The sequence below is a fragment of the Chlamydotis macqueenii genome, chromosome 1 (genome assembly GCF_036417535.1).
Source record: "Chlamydotis macqueenii isolate bChlMac1 chromosome 1, bChlMac1.mat, whole genome shotgun sequence".
In the NCBI taxonomy this organism is placed as follows: domain Eukaryota; kingdom Metazoa; phylum Chordata; class Aves; order Otidiformes; family Otididae; genus Chlamydotis; species Chlamydotis macqueenii.
In genome coordinates, this window is record NC_141556.1 from 63,342,841 (window position 1) to 63,369,155 (window position 26,315).

General features: G+C 37.2%; 1 protein-coding gene across 1 annotated transcript in view; it reads right to left on the reverse strand.

Annotated features, from left to right (window-relative positions):
* Positions 1-1,911: 1,911 nt before the first annotated feature.
* Positions 1,912-26,315, reverse strand: part of TRIM24 (tripartite motif containing 24) — a 65,528-nt gene continuing 41,124 nt past the window's right edge. Inside the window, exons 7-19 of the mRNA XM_086754664.1 lie at positions 25,822-25,968; positions 22,985-23,102; positions 18,828-19,093; positions 18,021-18,185; positions 16,247-16,426; positions 13,687-13,822; positions 12,475-12,547; positions 10,753-10,921; positions 9,873-10,186; positions 6,739-6,871; positions 5,229-5,303; positions 3,801-3,950; positions 1,912-2,679 (exon numbers count right to left, since the gene is read on the reverse strand). Of these exons, the coding sequence (XP_086610790.1) occupies positions 2,470-2,679; positions 3,801-3,950; positions 5,229-5,303; positions 6,739-6,871; positions 9,873-10,186; positions 10,753-10,921; positions 12,475-12,547; positions 13,687-13,822; positions 16,247-16,426; positions 18,021-18,185; positions 18,828-19,093; positions 22,985-23,102; positions 25,822-25,968 (2,136 nt within the window). The 3' untranslated portion in view covers positions 1,912-2,469. The remainder of the gene's footprint in view (positions 2,680-3,800; positions 3,951-5,228; positions 5,304-6,738; positions 6,872-9,872; positions 10,187-10,752; positions 10,922-12,474; positions 12,548-13,686; positions 13,823-16,246; positions 16,427-18,020; positions 18,186-18,827; positions 19,094-22,984; positions 23,103-25,821; positions 25,969-26,315) is intronic.

Consider the following 26,315-nt stretch of genomic DNA (forward strand, 5'->3'; position numbering starts at 1 on the left):
TACCATTTCCATTATTAAAAAATGCAACCGAACAGTGTAAAAGAGCTATGATTTGTATAGACACATGGAAAACTTCTCAAGGACATTCCCTTTCTTATAATTCAATAAATAGATGCTTTCTACTTGTCCCATGATGTGAGATGAAGACTCTTGAGTACTACTGCTGTTATGAGTGACATGACACACATATACACAACCAAAAAAAAAACCGCCACCATTCAGTCGGTGAGGCAAAGGGGGGACAATACACAAAGTAGATAGTCTTTGCCATAGCAGCTTGAAAGAATAGTATTCCTCAACTATTTGTGTGTATAAAGTAGTTAAATTTCACATCTCAACTTTCACTGCAGTGACAACTTCTTAAGAGTCTTAGGGTGACATTCAAGACCACAAGACAAAAATTGAGTCAGATTTTTCCAGTGGATTATTTAAACAGAGACATTTTCAAACAGTTTACAGCAGACAGATAAGTAACTGGACTGCAGGAGTACATCCATGCTCCTCTCACCAGTATTTTTACAGGGAGAACAAGTGTCTAACTTCACCTCTAAATGCACTAAGCCTCCTCATAAATCTGTGCTTGCAACTGACAGTCTAGAGAAATACACAGCACCTTCCTCTGGAAGCGCTGATAAACTCGGTGACAGGGTATCTAGGACTTCTAGGTATTGCTAGATCTTTAAGACTTCAAATGTTGCAATGGCAGTGCCTCTTATTTCTCAAGTCTGTGCTACTGTAGTGAGCAATGATCACACTCGGTTTTTTTTTTAGAATGGTCTCCCTCATTGTCTTGTTCTGCTCCTTCGTCTCCCTTCCTTTTTTTTCCCTGGTACTCTGGGGTGGCAAAGCTCCTGCTACAAGCACCTCTCTTCAGGTAATAAAAAATTTTGCACAAAAAAAAAACCCAAACCAAACCAACCAACCAACAAACACCCCCTCCCCACCCCCCCAAAGAAGGGAATAGGGAAAATAAATGGTTATTCTGGGCAGCTTAAAAATCAACCATGTGATCATGGCATTTCAAAAGCTACGTCAAAGGCCTACTGCAAACACAACTGAGTGCTCTTTTGAAGCGTCCACTGTCACCCTGTAACAAAGGCAGATGGGTAGTATCTCATCTGGTGAGAGGCAAAAAAAAGGCTTTTTTTCTGAGTGCATATGTAAACAGCAGGGAGGCACAAGCAGCACTTGCCTCTGGTCTCTCCAATGATCCATACACTGTACCACATCAGTCAAAAGCAGGCTTGTGTCCACTCCAATGTCTTCACAATTCCACTTCCAAAATTTGGGCACAGCGCTCAATTAATCCAATAGGCTTGCTCGCCTGAAAATTCAGTTTTCATTTCAGATGACATAAATGAAGACTATAAACCAATAGCTGAAGCAACCATAGATAAGTATTTCTCTAACTCTGCAATTTTTGAAGGCAGAAAAAAAAAAAAAAAATCTATATTTTTGTCAGTGTTTCTGGAAAGTAGATAGAACAAAAAAAGGTAATTTGTGCTCACTGTCTGGTGATTTTAACATGGACAGATGAAGTGTTGAAGAGCAGAATCTTTCTTTTTCCTCCACCTCTTCAAACTTGCATTCTTCCAAGTGAGTAACGATGCTGGTTGCATTCTGACAATAACATATTTAGAAGTTTGGAAAAACAGCAAGAGCTTCTGGACAGAAAGGATGCTTTTCCCCCCTCTCTAAACATACACAAAGACTGACTGATAGTTGCAAGCAAACATTTTTCTCCTTGAGACTTTGTCATCAATTCTATTAAACAGAGGTACATCAAACTTGAGACATTTGTTAAACAAAATAGTACAGGAATACCAGTGTTTCTTGCTGGTGGTGAGGAAAATGGCGCAAAATAAAGTATTCTGTTCTTTACTTCCTCCATTAAAAACTCTCAAACAAATCTTTTTAAAGTTATTTTTAATACACTCTCCCTTCCATTTTAAAATTACCAACAACTTCTTTGGGGGCAACTACACTTCCATTGTACCAGTCAGTATTGCAGGACAATAATATTACACCATCTGTTTTCATGGCTTGTGTTAAATACAGTACAAAGAAATCAAATTACGGCCAGCCACATGCCTTTGGTAAAATTTAAAAGTCTGGTGAGATCACATTTTCTTCAAACTCAGAAAGCCACATGTTGAACCCATGTAATGTTTTAAAGTTCAATTCTATACAAACTTTTTTTTCTTCCTCAAAGTAAAGTTAAACAGCTGTCACTCCACACAAATAGCAATTTCTGTGCTGCTCCAGCAGTACAATAAAAGTTTGAAACTTCAGAGAAGCTCTCCACATGCCTTGATCTCCATTAGATTCGTGTTTCAGAAAAGGGGTAGAAAGGCTAGTAAATATCCACAAACTTACAAGTCCAAGCAGTCATGATTTTTCTCCTTTTCACAATTAACAGTGATAAACAGTCTTAGTTTTTAAAAAATGTTCCACAGTAACACATTCGGCTCATTTAAGCAACTGACGGTCTTCTCCTTTGAGGCGTTTTTTCCGAGGCTGTACGAAGTCGTCATCTGAGTCATCAGTAAGTTCTGGATTATCTTTTTCACTCTGGCAGTTGGGTTGTACAGGGAACTTTCTCTCAGGATAAAGGTTCTTTAGAAGTTCTTCAAAGTACGCTTCAAGTTTCATGCCGGCATCAGCCACTTCTGAATCAGGCTGTTGGGCGAATTAACAACATCAATGCATCACAAAACAGCTTTATATTTAGATCCCATTAGGTCTTTTAGGTGCTCTTACAAACTACACCAGAAAAAAAAAAAAAAAAAATCTATCAGCACTAATGGTGGCACCTGTGGAACACACGGTCCCAAAGAGCATGAGTCTGTAAAGCAGACGGCAAGGGTAGATCTTTTGGCCAACACCCTCAATGACTTTTTTCTCTGAAGGATTATCACAGAAGTCAATTGCAAAAGTCATACTTCCTGGCTTCTGAAAGCTATATACAGAGATTCTAAAAACTCTTAAATGCTAATTTTAAAAAAAAAAAAAAATCAAAGTTGGGTTATGCTGTGAAATATATAGGTACGCCTTCAGGATATCAAAGTGTTTTGGAAGACTACTTGAAATGCTAGAATTTCTCCAGCTTGCAGATCTTTTTAACTACAGTGAAAATATTACTAGGACAGATGATGATTGTAACCTGGAAGACTAGGCAGTCCTAAAGTCATTCATAGCCACCATGGCTGATCAGTTTCCTGAAGCGGAGGTCACCATGCATGTATTCACAGCTATCGGGGTGACTGGATGAGAACCCCATTGAGGCCACTTAAAGCAGCCTTTATTCCCTGTGTAATTCTGTCTCATTTTGTGGTCCACTCAGTACCTGCATCCCTTTTTCACCATGTGTTCCCTTATGTGCAGTGAGGGACAATAATGATCACTCAACACGCAACTAGAAATCATAAGGGTGAGTACAGACCTCCCAGAATGAAAATCTCACTGAATTTAAGATTAAAGGCAAGGAAGATTAAACCAATTTTCAAATCAAATGTCCACCCATTAACCTCTACAATAAACAACTGTCCTGTTCTTTACCTGCTGTCCTGCCATTCAGTGAGCATGTTTGTTACAATCCTCCTTGCTTCTACGGAAGGATCTCTACTGCATAGTCATCTAACACCACAGTAGTTGCAAATGTGATCTATGTTTTCACTGCAGTTTTGGCATCAAAATAAGTTTAATTCAGTAAATTCTAGTGCTGTAAGTTCTACCCCCACCATAGTTTTCCTGAAAGCAACTAAGGCTACAAACCCAGATAAAGTATCTGCTTTTCTAACCTCATTAAATTCAGCACAGTTTTGGAAAATCAGTCTGAAATCAGCCATGAAATCTTCCAGCTTTGTGTAGAATGAATTGGTCATTTCCAGTCTTTTCTTGATGGTTGACAAGTCCATAGGCTTTTTTATTATTTTGTAGTAATCAGGAACCTAAATGGAGAATAAATTTTTTAATCAAATGAAGTCATGTTTATTACTTACTATTCTATAAACTTTTAGCTCTGAGGGAGAGGGCATTATGTAGCCTCATCTTCAAAGTAAATTCTAAGATATAAGAATTGTACTTGTAACATATATGCAGACAGTTTCTGGAGTAACAGTGATGTATGCTAGTTTTCCTGGCTAAAATATGCTCCTCTCCATGTCTATTTTAAAACGAAAGGAAAACAAATAAAAAACCCATCTACATTGACTACATACAATAAAGCAAATAATTTGGTCATTATTTTTTGATGTAGTCAAATGAGTCGCCTATTAGGTTTCACTCTCAAGACCACCATATGATAACTTTGGCAACACACTTAAATGGACATGGGTTGCTTAAAATGATTTTTGGTCATGAAATATGTCCTTGGAAATGGTGGAAAACTCCAGAGATATCAATGATTTTAGCATCTCAAACTGTAATTGTAGGATTAAGATTTATTCTTTCTTTAGAAAGAATTAGAAATTAGAAAGTAAGCTATGTAATCCAGTTATAATATTTTTCTATCTTTTTCCTAACTGGATCCACATTTTAAAAGAAATGCTGTAATACCTGAATTTAGCAACGCATGACCATCATATGATTAATCTCCTGTGTCCTTTCTTATTTAAAACTCTGTGGAATGTTCTTCAAAAGAAGAATTCTTATGCAAATGGAATTAAAAGGCTGCATATTATTTATTGATGAATTCTTTTCCCACTGACTTGTCTTGAAGAACATAAAAGAGGTACTTTTCATCTGATCACACTGGTAACTCTTCTGTGTATCCTTGGACTTCTAATGCAGTCAGGTATTGTTTACCATTTTAAGCTAACAAATTTCAAGCTAATAATAAGAAATTCAGTTTCACATTACTATGGAGTACTCTAATTCTCAAAATCAGGCAATTATTTAAAAAATCAAACATCCCAATTCACCTTTTTAGCGATATCACTCAGCGTTGTGAAATCAGCAGACAGTGTCAGAACTTACTTTTTGTGTCGATTTTTGACGTATTAAGTAAAATAGGTTCTTGGGGAATTTTAATAGAAAATCCCCTTCCAACCCAATGCTTCAACTTTTAACTCCCCTTCAGACAGTTTTAATAAAATTAAACATGTTCAATACACTCAGTGTCTGGGAAACTTGACTACTGATAATGGACCGTGATGGGACGTAAAAATGCCCTTAGAAACATGCCAATTATGCTCCTGACATAAAAAGGAAAGTAGTGAGGTACATACTGTGGGAGGAACTGGATCTTGAAAAGCAAGACTCATTTCATGACAGTAGATGTACAGCAGCAGTCTTTCACACTTCTGTGTCAAGAAAAAATAGATACCCAAGTAATTAGAGAATCCTACATGATTTGTTCTAAAACAACACAACTACAGAAAATACCAAACAGATGCTCAGTATTCCCCCAGCCCTAAAGCAGACAAGTGAGCACAGAAACTGTATTTGGAAGCAAGATTAACTGCCATAACTAAGCGGCCTAGAGTATTCCTTCTCTGCAATAGATACATCATTCTCAACTCTCAAATGCACGCTATGAAACTCCATACAGTTACTAACAGTGTTATTCAGCATCTGCTGAGCTCAGCAGACATTCCAGGGAATAAAAAAGCACGTGTGGCTCTTAGTGCTTTACAAATACTCAGAGATAGCAGTAGTATTTTTCCTGATCTGGGGGTAACTGCTCTGTAACTGCAAAGTCTACAGTGCTTTTGGTTAGCAGCAGGAAAGAATATCTTTTCTTTGTGTATCCAAATATATTAAACTGGATCTTGAGCCTGAAAAAGATTCTAAAAACAGTTCTGTGTGATTTTTTGCTTGTTGATTCTGTATCAGAATATTTAAAGAACTTGTAACTTACATTTTTATAACTTACATTTAAAGCAAAATACAGAGCTAGCTTTTTTCCTTTTAGATAGCAGCACATATAAATAATGGTTCTACGGGTAGACTTAAGACACCAAATAAAATACTAATTTCAGTGTATTTACACAAGTTGCCAACTAAAACCAAGTAAAACACTGCTGAAAGTTTCCAATACAGCTCAAAATTGCTTTAAAAAAGTTTTAAATAATAATAAAACAACTACAACAAATTATGAAAACTCAAAAAAGGCAAAAAAATCCCCCAAAATCCCAAGAAACCAAAAGATTCTGTCAAGCAGCTCAACTGCCTGCTCAAAGGCACAATTTTTTTTTAACTCTGAGGTTTTTGGGAAAAACAAAAGTTGGAGACCCACTGTTTGCTTTGTAGCTTTTCCACCAGAGCATTCAAAGCTACAAGAGGATAGCACTTATTCCTAGAGACTTGTGTTAATCTCTGCAGGATCAGTCCCACATCTCCGTATGCCTTGACTGTGAAAGAAGCATCTTAATTTTTTATAAGGATATTGACAAAGAGCTTTAAAGACTAAAACCATTAGTTGATAACATCACTCTATGTCAAGTTTGGAAAGTACAAACATAAAAAAAAAAAAATCTCAGTGCAAGGTCACTGCATGTGAGAGCTCTGTTAGAAACAGCACTTGGTAATGCCAAGAACACAGTCCCAGTTTGGAGCACCAGATCACCACCACTTCTCAGACATTCTGAATGTGGTGTTCAGCACGTGTACATGAAGGCTGCTGTCATCTCAGAGCTTATTTTAAAAGTTACTTCTCCCTTTCTACCATTACTTTTTAAAAGATGTACTGTGAACTGTATGCAAGCAGCAGCAAGACAGTACTCATTTTATCCTTACCCTACGGTCTATTGGCGCCAAACCCATAGTGTCTTCCAATTTCCTTTTTTCAGAGCTGTGAGCAGGTTTATCACAGTCATATTCAACTTCTGGTTTGGACAAATCCCGACAGAATGTACAAATCCACTCTCCACTAAAGAAGACAAACAGACACATTGACCTCAGTGATGTGGGACACTCTTGACAAAAGGCTTTCCATGTATTTCTGGATAAGTTCTGTGTTTGTGTTTTGGTTTTTTTTTTCCTGCATTGTGTGTTGTTTTGTTGGTGGTGTTTTTTTAAACACTACAAAAGGCAGAGATTTGTTGGCAAAAATGCTTTATTAGAACTCTGTTTCCTTTTTAATGGCACTGGTGTCATTTATGGTGTTACAATATAAAAAGGGTTTGTTGTTTCACTTGAGCTTCTACGATTCAAGCAAAGCACTATTAAGAGTTCTGGCTCCTAACTACAGAGAGACAGAAGGAATCATACAGGCCAAACAGAAGGAACAGGGTTAGTGTTATACAGTGAGAACTATTTATCTTCTCTACAAGCTTGATCTTCAGCATATTACTACTCTATATAGATTATCCTAGACAAGATTTTTTTTAAAACTGGAAATTCTTCACTCCCTAAAACTTTCAGATCCTCCCGATTTTATCAGTTAGTCTAGGAAAATCCTATTCAATTAAAGGACAGCATAAGATTACAACAAAATTGGTTCTGCAAGCTATGTTCACTGATTCTCTAGTACAATTTATGAACCTCAAAGTTTTGAAAAACCTATGAAGAGTCTGTGTTTTTAATATATTTCTCCACAAATGAAGAAACTTGCATACCTGCAGATCACCACAAGAGGGCTGAATTGTACTTCTTACACAGTAGACAGAATTCAGCAATAACCCGTTACGAGACCTAACTGCGTGTCTTTACTCAGCGGTACGTTAGAAAAGTAAGATCTTTGTAAATGGGAAATAGTTTCTGCAGTACCTTTTAATTCATTTCGATAGTAAGGCAGAAGACTTTCCAAGTTAAAAAAAAAAAAAAACTTACTGTTTTTTGTTCAGAGTAATCCAAAGATTCCCACCATCTGCTAGTTTTAGCATACAGTAGTGAATAATGGGCATTTTATTTCAAAGAGACTTTTACATTCTACTGTCTTAACTTGAGGGGGCTATTTATATGACAGTGTCACTTCTGTGCCTGGACTAGCATCACAGAAATGATGGGGTAGATAAAAAAAAAATTGATACAGGCCATGACCTAATGATCTTATGATACAAGAAAACCACGAAAAACGAAGGAATGATGCATTTAAATATTCAAGAATCAGGAAGAGTGTGGTAGATTGGAGTGAAGGAAAAATGATGCAGTGATCTTATGAATCTATATGGGAATAGTGACAGGACAAGGGGTAACGGTTTTAAAATAGAAGGAGGGTAGATTTAGGCTAGATATAAGGAAGGAATTTTTTACGATGAGGGTGGTGAAGCACTGGAACACGTTGCCCAGAGATGTTGCAGATTGCCCATCCCTGGAAACATTTAAGGCCAGGTTGGACGGGGCTCTGAGCAACCTGATGTGGTTGGAGGCAGGTTGGACTAGATGACCTTTAAAGGTCCCTTCCAACCCAAACCATTCTATGATTCTGTGATTCTGTGAAATTGTTCTGTTCACCTGATGCAAGAACAAAAAACAATAATGAAAGAAGGAGATTGACACTGCTGACATAATAACAAAGGAATTATTTTGTGTGTTTTAAGGAACTAATGCTAAGAGATCAAAGTTTGTTAAGTAGATTGTTACAGCTGCAAAAAAAAAAAAAAAAAAAATCCTACAAAGATGAGAACAAAAACCTGATACACCTGAAGCCAGAAGGAAACTTAAGCTAACTGTGGTTCTGAAGTCCAGGAACACAGTGCTCTTGTATTAATATGCACTTTTGCAGATCGGAACACTTGTCAGAAAAGTTGGTTTTGGTTGCCTTGCCTACAGACATCATCACCTCAGTTTCCACTGAATGATCCAGCAAAAGAGACACATTTTAAAGACTTGTTCTTGAAGTTTTAATTTTAATAGAAACAAAGCCTTGTAAATATATGGTTATCTACCTGCCTAAAGATTATTTTTTTTCTTGTCAGAAAGGCAAAAATGTTTATTAATTTAAATGCTTACCGTAACTTTACTGGGTTTTGCTTATGCCACAGAGCTGTAACATAGCATCATTTTATTTAAAAAAAAAACAAACTATAATTTGAAGTTTCAAAAGGCAAGAGAAATATTTTTGTGTGTCATTTCAAGTGATATTTTAAAAAGTAGATATACTTGCAGAAGTACGCTTGTTCTGAGCAACACAGAGATGATCCATGTACTAAACTAAGTTGGTATCCAAATGTTTTACACCAATAAACCATGCTGATATTTAATAAGAAAATATAGTATTTATAAAAGCATTGAACAATGAGCATGTTATGACAGATGTTTTTATCCTTTAATACCAATAAGCTTATTGCATGGCATTTCCAAGTTGGAACACTGCAAAATGCCATTTATTTCAACCAAAGACACTAATCCCAGAAGCAAACGCCAGCGATGCTTGTAATAACAACCTATTTAAGACTGTATTTTGAAACGTAAGAAACTGAGGAGTTGTTTTGTAAGAGCCAATCAAGAAAGCCTACTGCTTGTTTCAACATTGAATTAGATGTTACTAGATGATGTCAGCCACTGCTCCCCATGCTTGGAGTGTAGCCATGTTTAGCACTATAGTAAATAATACATTGAATACTATACTAGATTAGATTTTTCTTTTAAGTTTATTATTATTATTAAAGAAATGTAAATCTTTTCTGTCATTCTTTAAGCATTTTATGACAGATTGGCAATGCTGTGGCTCAGTTTTAATAACAGATGTCCTAGACGTAAGTGATCTTGAAGTGAAGAACTTTACTACAGATTCTGAAGCCACAATAAAGTTAAACTGAAGTTCCAATGTAAATGCCAATTTTCACCAATTAATAAAACTTCTGGATTTAAGACTTCAAAGAAGACACTGCTTCCTTCGAGGCTGAAGCTTCTTGTACTGGGTCTCACAATACAAAGCTTATGTCTCTTAATGCAAGTTTAGACGGAATTGAAGAGGTCATAATTACCTTGGAAAGCTCATCAATGTAGGGACATGACAAGAAAGATGGAACACTTTGGGACACTTCTCACAGCAAAGGAGCTCCCCTCCATTTTGACATACTGCACACCAATCTTCATTGGGATCATCCTCTTTTCTGCCCTCCCCCATGAGGGAGGGGCCTATCCATCCTGTCTTCTCACCAGACGCATTCTTCTGCGGCATCCCTGGTTGATCATCTGTGCTGTCTGGTGCATCTGTTCTTAAGACAGCTTCATCAGGAGTAGAATTATGATTGCTATCTAACAGCAATGAAGTAAGTATGCTTCTTGAAAAGGTGGCCTGTAATAAGGAACAAAGGAAGCCATATTAGAAAATTTATGTGAATTTACACAAACTTAACAAGTAAACTGACCAGAATAGCAAATTTAAATGCAAGCAGACTTGCAACATGCATGCAAAAATTACTATTGTGCTATAATATCAGAAAACTAAACACAAGAAATTAGCTATGAAAGGCTATTTGCTGCTCACTGCTCCTCTAATAAAAAATAAAACTAATCTTTGATGCCCCGAAATCAAGCAAACTTACTTATATTATGTACACCTTCTGTATATTACTGCACTATGATTAGAAACACGTCCTAGCATGTGAAAATTTGATGTTTGCAACCTTTTTCCTGCCTTCCCAGGTTTTCAATGGATAAAGCAGTCTGATTACACCAATTAATTAATTGAATTGTCAGTACAGTTAGTTTGATTTTGAATTTCACCTCTTCCTCTTATTTAGCTTTTAGTTTTGCCCTGAAAAAGTCCTCAACAGAATATTAGTAAATTATTTTATTCCCCATAAATGCAAAATAGCCTTCACCAAAGAGAAAGGAGATCTTTATAACTGTTAATATTACATTCCGAGGCCGAGATTCCTCATCTGGTTCTTGCTTCACAACAACAACTGGGAAATCAAAGTTCTCATTTGGTGCACTTGGCTCCTGTTTAATTCTGATCGGCTCCAACATAACAACTGGGACTTTGTGTGTAGAATCAGCTCCTGGTGGCCTGCTGGAGGAGCCAGAACTGCAAATGATAGAAAGAAGCAGAAAAAAAAAGGAAATTAAGACTCAGAACCAGACACCTTTTTGTACACTGATGCTTTCTGAGACCTCAGGATGCTAATCCATTTTACTTCTTTGAATCCTGAGCACTACAGTATTACTTTTATAGAATACAACATTCAAGTTTATTTCCTTTCCTGTATTTTGAAAAGGCATTACAAAAAGGGAAAATTTTAATAGTGCAGTTCCAGAACTAGCAAATCAGTCATGGTTTTACTTCCCGTTAGTGCAAGATTTGCAAATAATCTCAGTTTCTTTTAGGTCATACACAGAAAAGCATTTCCACTGAACATTATCCCACTTTGGAGATGCAGCTGTATTTTGGGGAAGGCCAGTACTTTGCCAGAGCTGAACTGATCATTGTAAACCACAAAAGCGAGTAAGTCAGATAAAACACATATTTATATTATCTTGGAAGAGTTTCTTACAGCTCTACCTAAACTGAGTCCCTACTTTTAGAACGAGAGCTGTCTTTTTTTCATATGTTTATTCATAACAAGATGAGACTGGACAACCAAATTCGAAAATACCAGCTTATTATTATTTTAATAACAATGAAGAATTTTAAATCTAACAAAATTAATTCAAGCAGCAGCAGATAGAATCATATTTTTAAATGCAAGTAAAAAACTCTTTAGACAAACATTTAAACAGTTCATAAGAGTCCTTCACAGAATTTTCCACGTAAATGGAACAGACTAAAAGGTATTCTATATTAAAAAGCATCTGCATTTCCATTTCAAGTAGGATGAATGTCATCTGATTTGTCTCTGCATGAAAAATTAATCTCATGTCAGATATATGCTCTAATTTATTGGAACACATTAATGGATCTGAACTCTTCAAACAACACTGTATAAATCTATTTGTTCATTAATATTCCATCACTATGGGATAAAAACATTTGTGTAGACTCTCAGTAGATACCTAGTGCTCACTTAACTAACTGTATTATGGCAGAAAATTCTTAATAATCCTCTTTGTAAAATCAGTTCTTTAAATCTGAAGTAATTTATAGTTGTACGAGGACTTTCAATATGTAACTTCTTCCTTCAGCTGATTTTTCTGAATTTAAAACCTAATTTAGAATTGGCATTATTTTAATAACGCCAACCTAGCCATCATTTACAGTGTCAATACATTTTTTAGATGTGCTACTAATACATTACAAATGAAATTACTACTTCTGGAATGCAAAGAGTGCTGTAATAACCACCAGCCTGGCCTGTTAACAGAGAAGGTGAGGCAAACTGACTTCTATACGCGCTAACGAGAGAAGAATCACAGAATTATCAAGATTGGAAAAGACCTAAAAGATCATCCAGTCCAACCATCACCAATACTTCTCAGCTAAATCATATCCCTCAACACAACATCCAAACGTTTCTTGAACACCCCCGTGGTCGGTGACTCCACCATCTTCCTGGGCAGTGCATTCCAGTGCCTGACTAAGAGACGGCGCTGTGTTCTGTGGAGGTGGAAGTTACATTTTCTTCTCTCCCACTCTTTTCTTACCTCTCTCTGCTCCCAACACTGGAGGCACTGGGCGAGCGAATTGGAGGGTGTATGTTTGTCACACTGACTCCTCCTACGACAGAAGAATCAGATTAGAACAAAACCCAGGCCTGTGCCAAGTCTGAGATGTGATTCTTGAGAAGTACACAGGCTTTGGCAAAAACTTCTCCTTCACTGTCATTTATTTAACCAATATTTCATTTAATACAAATTCACAAGGGGAAGAGAAGCATGGGAAGAAGAGGACTCAAAAGGGGCCCATTGTATGTAAGCAGGCTGATGGGTCAGTACCTTTGCCTGGCTGACTCCTCCACTTGACTGCAGTTTGTTTTGTCTTACCTTATTACATTCTAGCAGATCTCTCAGGAGATCTGCTAGGAAACTTTAAGCCAGACAAGTTAGTGAGTAGGAAGAGGTCTGGGGGCTAGATATGAGAGAGACCAAAGGTCTGGGAACCAGACAACCGAAAGACTTGTGAAGGACATTTTCACTGAGCACTGGCCCTGAGAAACCAGAGCTGGCTGCTTGTGAATGCATTATCCACCTGTCGCAGCTAAACTGCCCAAGTGCACGAATACCACATGAGTGCACAAACATCGCACGAGTGCTGACTGGAATTAACACTCACATAGCCTCACTACAGCCCAGACTGGGAAATCGGAGCAAGGAGCAGCTGCTGATTGCCACTAGGCATGGTGACAGGAATCCCTTGGGTCCTCCAAGTCCACCACATTTAGCTACCCATAACAATAACTTCTCCGGTCAACCTGTGTCAGTGCTGCACTACCCTTCCAGTGAATAAGATTTTCTAATACCCAAATTGAACTTCCCAAGTCACCATTTGTAGCCACTGTCTCCTATTACATCCTATCTTGCTTTTTCAAATACTTATCTCTTACCACAGCCTCTAGTTTTAATTTGGTGTACCCCTAAGAATGCTATTTTTCTATGGATTTCTGTGCAATTAACTAAAATCTACCATGTTTTTCCCTCCATATTTTTCAGATCTGACCACTTACTTTTGTTCACAACGCTAAAATATTGTCTCAACCTTACCTCCTACTAGGGTTTCTACAACTTCACCTTCGTTTTCATATTTCTTGTCTTTGATACAAAATAGAAGTAACTAATTCTGATATCAGTGTTAACACTGTCACATTAGATTTTTCCGTTTCACCACTTAAACAGAAAATTGCACCACATTCCAATTACCTGAGAGGCCTGGTGATGGTACCGATGAATTTGGTGACTGCACAGTTCTGTTTGAAGGGGGTTTTGGCTGATTCTGCTCTGCAGTGCCATCCTTCCTTACAACATTATCCAGTGTGATGTTTCCTGAACAATCAATCTAAAAGATGGGGAAGAGAGAGGAAGCAGTTAAGTGTTGAGAGGGGAAAAAATACCCACAACAGAGACTGAAAAAAACCCAACAAAAAACCACCCTATGCCTCTGCCATACTTTTATTTTGAAGGTGAAGACCAAAATGCATTTCACCTGACTTTAGTCATCCAAAAAGTGAGGCAGTTATTTTAAGACACGTCATCTTGCTCTCTCTAAAAAGGAAAGAAATGTCCAAATCCAGACAGTGCTTCATTTTAAGATCAGATGATTTTGTAAATGCCAATTTTTCTCCATTAGCTACAGAGAAGACTTACATCAGACAGGTAGCTTTCACACATTGAAGAAAGACATTAATTTTTATCTCCATACTTTCTTTTGACATGCTCACATTATATAATCTAAAAAAGATAATAAGCAAAACACAAACTACCCATTAATCCACTAGCATTTAACAGGACTGGAAGAACCTCAAAGGACACTCAGTTCCATCTGTTCCATTATCGTGGTTTAACCACAGCTGGCAGCTAAGCACCACACGCTCGCTCGCTCACTCTCCCAGTGGGATAGGGGAGAGAATTGGAAGAGCAAAAGGGAGAAAACTTGTGGGTTGAGATAAACTCAGTTTAACAGGTAAAGCAACAGCCGTGCACACAAAGCTACACAAGGAATTCATTCACTGCTTGCCATCGGCAGGCAGGTGTTCAGCCATCTCCAGGAAAGAAGGGCTCCACCACATGTAACAGTTACTTGGGAAGACAAATGCCGTAACTCCAAATGTCCTCCTTTCCTTCTTCCCCCCTGCTTTATATGCTGAACATGATATTTTATGGTATGGAATATCCCTTTGGTCACTTGGGGTCAGCCGTCCTAGCTATGTCCCCTTCCAACTTCTTGTGCACCCCCAGCCCACTCACCGGTGGGATGGTGTGAGAAGCTGAAAAGGCCTTGACTCTGTGTAAGCACTGCTCAGCAATAACTAAAACATCCCTGTATTATCACCATTGTTTTCAGCACAAATCCAAAACACAGCCTCATACTAGCTACTATGAAGAAAATTAACTCTATCCCAGCCAAAACCAGCACACTCACATATTTTCTGGGCTGGGATCATGCATATTGACTCAAAATGCAAACAGCAAACCAACACTTGTTCTCTCTACTCACAGCCCAGGCCAGATAACTGAACTCTGTTTTAGGGCCTCTCAGTTTATTATTCTAACTTTCAGTAAAAATTACACATTCTAGTTTGATAAAGAGAAATGACCTTTTGAAAAGGTTTTTTGAAATACATAACATGTTTGATAAGAAAACAGGTGACCCTGGTATCAGTTTTCTCAGTTATCCAGATACTTCACAAATCTGCTTGTATCAACTGCATTGACCACCAAAATTTCCATTTATAAGCTAGACTTATCCAAAGTGGATGAAGAAGCCTCTGCTAGGTCAGCATATTTAGAATGATTTGGGCCATGTATCTTAACAGCATAAACTTAACGATACATAAGTAGAAGAGTTCGTAATACCATGCACAAAAATCAGTATGCCAAAAGACCACAGACTCTGTGGTTTTATGATCGTGTTGTGTAATTCACCTTTTAAGTCTGACAGATGTGCTGATTCTGTATTCTATGTATGCAATTTAAAAAACAGAACACTTATCTGAGAGTTTATTGGTAAGAACAAGAGACATATGGGAGAAACAGGGAGTAGCAGCAAGTTATGAGTAGAAAACCATGACATTTCACATATTTACAAACTTCAGGTGACAAAAATAGGCTTGGCAGTTACTTAAAAGAGTGAAGTCAACTGACTAAGACTCAACAGCTCTAATGTGGACCTTTGATAAACACATACCAATCAGAAGAAACCATGAAAGAGAAGTTTAGAAGCTTAAGAAAAGAACATCTTGTGATGCTCCTTCTATCATCAGCTCACAGGCATGTCAGAGGATATATGAAGAAAAGAAGCACCAAAAGGAAACAACAAAGGAATATATCTGTATACCAACAGTTAATACCTACCCAAGATAGCCCTTTCAATGTGTTAAAAATATATTTTTAAAATGTTAAAAATTTATCAGGAATACCATCAGCAAACCAGTGCTATCTATGGACACTGGTAAGCAAAAGCTGAGCTAACTCATTTTTGTTAGTATCATAATGGGGGGAAAAATATGTAGCATCCAAATAAACAAGTCCAATTACAATTAGAATCTGCAACGTTATTTTTCTATAGTTGTCCTAATAGTTGTCTCCCAAAACAGTTCTGAATATTGCCAGCAACATGTAGGCAATCCTGCATTGTGGTTTTCTGGAATTGTCTCATTTTGACAGAGCAAGAATTTCAGTCTAAAAGGCTTCTACTTCTCAAAAACATCAAGACTTACTTCAAAATAGAATCCATAGAACATTGCTCTTACATTACACTTACATCAGGAAGAGATGGCAGATTGTAGGAGCTACCCACTGGAGAACTCATATCGATCACAGGGGGACCATACGTCTTCCCATCGCATCCTACAGCACTAGTGACCGTGGGGCTGGACGGAGTAGATGATGTGCTGCTTGCAGTTGAAAGGGTAGTTGAAGTTTGTCCACTACCAATCTGCCACTAAAATGAGAAGACAATTATCCACAATTTAGCTGGCTTTTTTTGTTGCGACCGCTGCCCAACAGATCACATCTACTGCTTATAGTGGTTCTAACTCAGCACTTAATCAAGCAGCTTAGTTCAGGAAGCTGAATTCAAACATAAAATCTTGAACTCTGAAGTTATCTAATTTCAAGAACCAATCTTACAAGACAAGACAAGAAGACATGTAGTTGAAAACTATGAATAGAAGAAATTAATGTGAATTCTTGAATTCAAAGCTGTACCTTGATGTTAAGTATCTACTAATATTTCATGCTGCACTGACAGTGTTGTGGGAGAAATGAAGCAGTTTTAGTGAAATAAAAGCATTACAGATAATAGGCTGAATGCACAACTACTCCAGTGCTTTATTAAGTAAATAGCTATACTGTCATTCGGCCACCATCAAGTATTTGATGCTGTGCTTCCCTTAACAACTTAGAACTGATTAAGAATTTGAAACTCTGACTGGATCTCCACCCACATATACGTTTAACATGATATGAAGTACACAGTCAAGTCAGACTAAATTTCTTTCTCATTTAGACATACGCAGTTTTCCATTACTTTAATGGAATTTCATGGCAACCATAGGCAGAATTTGAATCTGCTCAATTCCTTTTTAGTCAGTCATTCTATTTACTGGTTTCTAGTTTCAGAAAGACATTACTAGATAATGAAAATACTTGAAAGAAAGGGGCTTGTAAACAGGTCAATCTTCTTTTCGGAGGCACAGAATAGAAGTGACTTAGTTTTTGTTACTACAGGTTCTCTTAGATATTGTACAGCTTTCTTCAATTTATTTGGAATTAGTTCTCTGACATCATAAGCATTGCAAATATGAATGGTATTACTCCACTTCTCAAGTCACAGATCAGATTAATTTGATTCTTCCCTGCTTACCTCTAGTGACTTGATTTTCTCTTTCCTTCCACATACAAAGTTAATATGCTTTTTAATAAAGATTTGCCTTTCCTGAGCATCCAGAAAACATATGATGTGTTTGCTTTTGCCCCAGTTCAACTGCTGATTAGCTGGGTTTTGGTCAGTCTCACTCAGCAGAGTGAGATCCACACTAGTGGATCCACAATAGTGGATCTTCTTTTCTCTCCTCATCTGTAAAACTTGAGATTTGGCATACTCTGGAGAATGGTGGCAGCTGTAGCTTTTTAGTCAAGCTTTTACGTGGTTCCTACTGAAGTCACTAATATAAAGCCAAATAGTGAGATTTTCTATTTTGTCTGTTCATTGATTGTAGTGTGCAGACCATGGTCATGTTAAGTTTTGCCTAAGTGTCCAAAAATCACAGTACTAGCAAATAAGAGAATGAAACACCTACACAGCACATACAGTGGCTTCCTTCTGTAATACTTCAATTGCTTAGAATTATCAAAATGAAAGAAACTTGCCAGTTATCTCATTAAGAAAACTGTGAGTATCTTGTCACATAGAAAAATGCAGTTTCTGTTCTAATTGAAAAGCACTCTAGAAACATAATATAAAAGTAAGAGGGTATAAAGCACATTCGGTGATTTATTTCTGCATAAGGAGTGAAAAGGGAAAGAAACTCTACCTGTTTTATAGCTTGCTGTGCCAAGAATGCCATTTGCAATGGGCTGGGCTTTATTGCTTGCCTTGGTAGGTTCTGGTTTTGGGGAAATCTCATCTGTTGCGCAGGAAGAGCTGAACCATTGGACTTGGGGCTATGATTCTGAAAATGAATCAAGCGCGGAGGTGCCTGCATGAAAGCAAACAAACAAACAATTCTACAAGTTAGCTGGTATCTTATTCAATGTTCCAGAATTTTTTACCAAGTGGCCCTTTCAAACTTCTGAAATTATTAACAAACTAGATGCAAACAAATAGTACCACACCATTTCTCTGAATGATCACATAACACATTGGTTTTCAATGTTAAAACCAAAACCTAGTAGACTATTTTGAATTATTCTGATATAATAAATGCAGACACATCACAAGAGCCAGTGAGAGTATTTCCAACTTTGAAAATGATATGGGAGAATCACAGTTTTATGCAAAACAGTCTTGGAAAAAAAATTGACAGATTCACTTTTTCATCACGTGACAAAAATACAAAATATATAACTCAGTACTATATGTGGTTGGATACCACATGATTTTTTTTTTTAATGAATAAAAATAGGCTGAGTACTACCATGCATTTTACCAGACAATTTAAAATACCCATTCAATTCTCGGTAAATAATATGTTCCCTAACCCATTTACATAGCCATGTGCTAAAGGTGAAGCTAACTGAAGTTATGTATCTAGACTTAATTTATTTCTCTCTTCTTATTTACTTTCTCCTTCAGTGCCACAAGGAAAAGAGAGTCTTCTCTGGAAACAGTCATAACTCACCTGATGAGAAGCAGGAGGCTGCTGCATGGCTCCTGGCATTCTTGGATTTGGTAAACTTACTGGACCTGCCCGGCGTTGAGCTTGCTGTCTCTGAGCCATGACTTGTTGCTGCATGTGCTGGAGTCGGAGCTGAGCTAAGCTTATCTGTGTTGGGAACTTAGACAGCTGGTTTGAAGGTAAGCTGCCTGGTGGCTGTAAGTTTGGTTCCATCACAGGGCTCTTGGGCATATGTGGTGGGGTTTCTTTATCTTCAATTACCAAAGAACCTAGTTTAAACAAAATAAATAAAATTAATATAAACATATTGCAGTTAACAGAAATGTAATTTTTCATAATGAGTTCCTTTTATACCATGCGGTCATTGTTCATTATTGTAATGCAAAGAACGGATAAATATGAAATAGAGGACTCCATTTATTTTGTTTGTTTCCCAAAATAAAATGGTTCCATTTTATAACAAACTGTCTTACAGTGGCTTCTCCTAGGAAGGATTTAACTGTATCATAAACCTTAAAGGTACTGTGATACCCTCCAGCCTCTGAGTCACCATCATGGACTACTCAAACGATACTCAGTTGCTACACACCACCAATTCGAGGATGTGATGGGCACCTCCAGGAGATGTTTTATCTTTCTCCACTGACTTAGAAGGAAATTTGACTAGACAGGAAACTTTTAGAGATTAAATGCTGAGTGAGAAATGTTACTTGAAGAGATATATAGCGTGATTACACAAAACAATCATGTAAAATTCTGGCTACCTCATCCAAGAAACATGAATTCCAACTAGAACAGAGTTTGATTTGACTCAAGGGAATAGTACACTGTTAGTATAAGAAAAGAAAAAGACACTTTCTTTGTTTAAAACAGAGTGAAGTAGGGAAAGTTATGGTTCAAGACTGAGAGTTAAAAAATTCCAATGATCTGTGGAAGGTTGGAAAACAGCTTTTCAATACCAATGGGAAATAAGACACCTCACACTCCCTTCTTTCCCAGAGATTTAGAGCTGCTTCCCAGGAGAGTTCACCTCATGAGGTGGGTAACACCACATGACAGTTTGACAATCCCTGTTACAGCAGAACTTGAAATCAATCTCTGCTACTTCTCTCCTCATATTCACTAGTCTCTGTGGATCCTGCGCAGTCCAGCCTGGCTCATTTTGGGGTAGATTATCTGAAGGAGGAGGAAACTTCTAGCATTTTATATTCCTCTACTTCATCCCAAGAGCTGAGAAGCTATGCAAGTAGCATCATTTTAGGAGTCTAGGCCAGCCAACATACTGTAGGGCAGAGCAGGGCAAAAAGGTAACCTTAACAATACTAGATTCATATTTACTCTTGGTAATTTCGGTGTTGCATACATTTAAATTATGATTCTACCACATCAATCGTAAACAAAAATATTAAATATGCTAAATAAAAAGGAACAGACCTACCAACCTATTGCCTAATACCCTTTATTAAGCCTGTAACAGGTCTAGTAAATGTTCCCCATAAAGTGAGCAGAGAAAAATGCAAATTAATAACACTATTTCCCATATACAGCTGTATGAAATATTTCACTACAGTCCAAATAGACCTGTTATTTTTTTCTCTAGAAAAGGAATTTGACAAAGAATGGTATTGACTGTACTGCAATCAACTGTCAAATCCATACTGCACTTTTATTCTGCTCTCTCTAAGTCTAATTACATCTTCAGAAGTCTTTCCAGACTTAACATCTGTGGTATAGCTACTTACCCAAAGGTACTACAGAGAATTATTCCCTTCCATTATTCTCAAAAACCGTGGGTTATAACACAATTTGTGGAATGAAAACACTTTAAATGTTGGTTGTTTTTTTTTTCTTAAATACATTTTGAAATCCATAAAAGAGCTATCCTATTAGTATACAGGTGCTGTCACACTGACAGCAACATGCAGCCGGACTAGAACTCAAGCCATTCCCAAAGTAACTTGTTTCTTTACTCAGACTTTATTTTATTTTTCCTTCAGTGGTTCTTAAATCTGGTTTATCTACAGAAATTTAACACATCTGACCATAAACCTAACAGCGTAAGGGTTGTGATTTCTGAAACTAGATAGACAAACGTGATCTGGTTTTATCTATCAATTAAATAAACTGTTATAAGAACTCCTATGCTGATCTATACAGGTGCCATATCTATTGTAGCACTTTTCCAAATTTAAGGGAACATATTTCAGCAGCTCATTACATAAACAAACAATTTTTAAAAAGAGACCCAAAACCAAACACAAGAAAAAGTCCCCTCTTGGCAAACATCATCTGAGTTTAGCAGCGGTTCACAGCTATCACCACACCGCTTGACAGTTCACTTATAGAAACAAAAGATTCACTTTTAATTCCTTTCCCAAAGAAAATTATTTACAAAGAAGGAACTTGGAGAATCTCCCACCATCCAATGTCCTGGTGTGTAAGGAAAGAAGTTTGTTTGCCTTAAAGCACTGCCATAACTGTTCCTCTGCCTTTGTAGAGAAACATACTTTTGCACCTCTCTATACATTTGTAGAGCTGACTGCACTTTCTAATGTGTTCTTATTTTGGCTGGGATGGAGCTAGTTTTCTTCCTAGTAGCTGCTGTATTTCAGATTTAGTATGGGATTTGGTATGTGAAGAATGCTGATAATACACTGATGTTAGTTGTTGTTGTTAAGAAATCAAGGACTTCTTTCAGCTTCCCAGATTTTGCTAATGTGCAGGTGCAAAAAGCTGGGAGGGGTATAGCCAGTACAGTTGACCCAAACTGGCCAAAGTAAGTATTCCGCACCATAGAGATCATGCTCAGTATATAAGTGGGGGTTGGCCAGTGGGCAACTCTCTCTCTCTCTCTCTCTCTGCTTGAGATTGTTCCAAGATCGCTCTTGGTTCCGCCCCCTGATTGCTGTTTGGGATGGGCTGTATTGGTTGTTGGGCACGGAAAAATCATGCATTGTTTGTTTTGAATATTCTATTATAATTATATTTTATTATTATCATTATCATTATTTTTATATATCTATTATTATCTTCTTTTCCTTTGCTGTCCTAGTAAACTGTCGTTATCTCAACCCACAAGTTTTCATTTATTTACAATTCTTTCCCCCATGCCCCCTGGGAGGGAGGGAGGGTGAGTAAGCAGCTGCGTGGTACTTAAGTTATTGGCTGGGGTTAAACCACGACACGATGAAAGGCACAAAAGGTCCCAGAGGTATCTTGCAAAGTATTCTGCACATGACAAAACCAAAAATGCCCATCCAGCTAACAGTGGAGAGAGAAAGGAAGCATGATAGCAGTCGAAATCTTAAAAAGACTCTAAGCTTTTATTCCTGCTCCTAAGCAGATGACTTCCTAGGATGCTTATCTCCATTAAACTCAGGCTTTCAGGCAATCACACAAACAGGCTACCTACAAAGCTTCCAGGTTCCTGGATTCACCACTATGATAAAACCCTAGCAGCTTAATAGCTGTGAGAAAAAATGTAAAGACCAGTTTGGAGACCAGATCAAAATCTATTAGGATAATGAAGATGAACTACATTTGCAACTCTGTTAAAAAGATGCTTTCTCCTGATTTCCACCCCACAGCTTCAGGAAAGACAATCTAAAAGCCAGACAACTGCCAAAAAGTAGTGTTCTCTTCCCTGTTGTTCTGTTTTTATTTGGCATTCTCTTAATCTCAGTTCTCCAAGGATTATTGCTCAGCACAACAAAGGAGCAAATGGGGGTTCTTGAACGTATTATGCTGCTATTATAGGTTTCAGCTTGAGAAGATGGGATTGAAGTAGAAGAATGGGCTGGAAGATGCAGAATGAGACCGACTTCTGGAATCCTTTCTTAGGATATGAAGTAGGGTTATACATTGTGTTCCTTGTTTCAGAAGCCAGAAGGCATGTGTATTGACCAGGAAATTGAAAGCTGCTATTTTCACCATCACACATACCATTCAAGCAAGCCAAGTTTGTTAATACTTTGTGATAAGTATTCATAAATAATACTTTTCCCATACAACACAATTTAATTGTTTTCTACAGCTAAGGAAATAAATCTAGCAAAGTAAACTAAGAAATGAATCGTGTGGAGGTTACTAATCTTTACAAAAAGAAAGCTGCTTTCAAGATAGGATGGAGATGCCAAAGGGCTAATAAACCTTTATCATACCTAGATTGAAAATATTTTGAGCCCAGAAGCTAGGATCACAGTGAAACTGGATGGTATTATTAGTCACTGGTGAAGCATCGCACCTTGCTCGGAGAAGATATCGTAGTCGATATGTAATCTGCAATAGGAAGAAAATAAGATTTTTTTTTTTTTCTCAGAGCCATGTATTCAAACAGTATAAAAAGTTTAAAAAATAACAAAAAAAAACCCCAAACAAACAAAAACAAAACAAAAAAACCCAACCACCTCCCACCCCAGACAACAAACTTCCCCCCTCAAACAAGCCCCCAGAGAACTGAAGTGAAAGACAGAGAAATTTGTCCAAGATACAAATAAAAGAGGTATTTTTAATATCTATCCCATATTCCTAAAGTAGTTTTAAAAAGTAATCAACTACAGCCTGAAAAAATTTATTTCTTCTCCCCTGTAGAAATACATATCCTTCCACAAACTTGATCATTCCATTCAATGACTTGAACTACTTGCAAGTGAAGTACAGATTCACATAACCGAAGTACAGATTCACATAACCACTGTTGGTGCTTTTTCCCCTCAAACCATTCATTTTTCTTTTAAGGAAAAGTATCCTATCCTTTAGGCAACAAGTATCACCAGGAATTTTCCTTTGTAAAAATTTAAGTTTTATTCAGAGAGTGAAATAATATATTTTATAAGCTTTGTCTTTGAAAACTCTCAGACTCACAGATATTTTCAGACTCTTCCAACTCTGGTTCCAAAGGACTGGACTATGATTACATTACACAAGCAGAATACTCTATCAAATGCTCAGTATTTATCTAGTTCCTAGAAATAAAGTATTTTCTTGAACTTGTTTCACTAGAAATATCTAACACAGGCACTAATTTTGGAATAACACACAGCAGATACAGAAAAAAAACTAAAGAGTTCAACAGTTATTTTTCCTCAATAATAGATTATTTCCTGGAAAAGTTCAAGAGATACTTGGCAGAGTCATCTTTCCTGTTTAAAATGATACTATGATTCCTACATTAAAATTTTATAAGAGCTTTCAGTTTATGAGTTTTTTCTTTCAATTTTAGGCAGGTCAGTTTTAGGCAAATCCAGAAAACATTTAGCAAGACCTAAGTTTTTTTTTAATGACCATGGAAAATATTCAGTGCACTACTAGTTTGAATATAGATTTCCTAGGATTCCTAGGATTTCTGTGTACACTACAGGTATACTACACTACATATTGCCCGGTCACCAATACTGGTTGCACACAGTTCCTGTCATAGTTTGCTCCATATATTCCTCCTATTGTGCACACACCTATTTTGTAGATAAACTCATCACTCGACTACCTACCTCCTGTCACTAACAGTGGTAGCTACCAGTATTTTGTTCATGCTAAAGGACTAAGCGGGGAAACGGATATCTTCGTGCCAACTGTTTAGTGTGCTATTTCCCTGACGTACAGACACTGTCTCCTAGCTGCAATTCTGCATTTAAGTCTGCTGGACATTCCTCCCTCCTAGTTTCAAGTGGATGGATATGCCGAAGCAGAAGTCTCACATGCTCCTCTATGCATCACTGTTCAGGAACAGGTTTTCCAGATGTCTGCAGAGAGGTTAGCTACTCAACTCCCAACTTTCAGAAAAAAACCAGTGGCATAAAGCTCATCTGTTCCTTTGAAAAATATTTATTATTTGTTGAAGCTTTATGGGATAGATGGCCTTTTTCTTCAACTGCATAATGTTTATAAGATAAGATGCCTGCAACATATTTTTTTTTACTCATACACTAAAAGTATTAGTGGCAACACTAAGCAATTATAAACCACATGACTCAGTTTGATGCCCTTTTTCTCTACTCAATTAAAAATATTACTTACTGAGGCAGTACAAGGCAGGCCAAATGAATTTAACTACTTGAAGTAAGTTGATAAAATACAGTAATATTCCATTATCTGCCACAGTCTGCAGAATTTCAATGGGTATCAAATCTCCCCTGCCTCCCACTGAAAAACAACAAACCCAAAACCAAACAAAAAACCTCCACAAACACCGCCCCCCCCCCCCCCCCGGAGGTTCTCAACTCAGCAATGAGAAAATAAAGAAAAAATTTTGTGACCCAGTTACAGGAACTGGAAAAAAGGATGTAGCATCTTTCCTCAACATTGTCACAGATTTCTGTCATCAGGCTAGTACAATCTAGTAACCTCTGGACAAATCATGGTCAATTTTTTGTTTGTTTTTTTTTTTATTGCAAGTTTTTTAGGATTTCTACTCATCATGAGAAGTGAGACCGCATGTACTTAGACCTTAAGTGCCACTACAGCATTGAAATATTTAGCTTCATAACTGTTTGCATGGTCAAGCAACAGCCTCAGCTTAATTTTTATCAATTTTTGAAGATTTTAATGGAAGATAAGTCTGACAGAACAAAGGAATACATTAATTTTTACATTAAAATGCTGGGTATCAGACTCTACGATACATAAATACATCTTTCTCTGAACTCAGAAGCTGTAACAAGTACTGAAAAGAACCTCAGTGATGATGCAGGACACACAACAATCTTCCCAGCGTTTCATGGCTTCATGGTTTTCACTCCAGAGAAAGGGAGTTGTTCCTACTCCTGCAGATCTACAACATGGTAGTGTAACAGGAGAGAACCATGACCAGAGAGATAAATTATTAGAAACGCCTGTATTTATGTTTATGAGAAAACCATGAAAAAATATATACAAATATTCCAATTAGTAGAAAGTCATTAAAGTCTAATTCCCTAACATTACTGACAAGCGTGTACGGATGAATCTGCCCTAACTATAGTCTCTAAGTAAATAGAGAGAGCTATCTTCCTAACCTTACCAAGCGTTTGCTGTAGAGTAGTGCTGTGCTGCTCCCACTGGAAACTGCCCATTTGGAAAAATTCATTACATGTTCCAGCTGTTTAGAGAGACCTGCCACTTCCTGTTGCTGCTGCAGAAGTTTCATCCGATGCTCTTTTGCCAGAGTCTGCAAGTAGAAAAGCAGTTCCAGTCAATGAGTTCAACTTACAGTTAACAGTCATTAGCTTTCATTTTTGTAATTCACAATGGTCAAGTGGTTTCACTTAGCTCTTCTAAAAACACTTCTGTCCCTTGACTGCAGCTATCCAACAGAGAAGTCAGTATACATTTATACAGTATTCAAGATACCAGGATTTAATGTGCAGACTCTCATTTTCTCTTATGACAGATGTGCAGATTTTATGTGCAGATTCTCATTTTCATATTTATGTGTATCTCTCTATAGACACATTTTTAAAAACACAACTGGAGATACTATTTTTCCAGGTATCCATTCTAGACAACTCTCTCCTT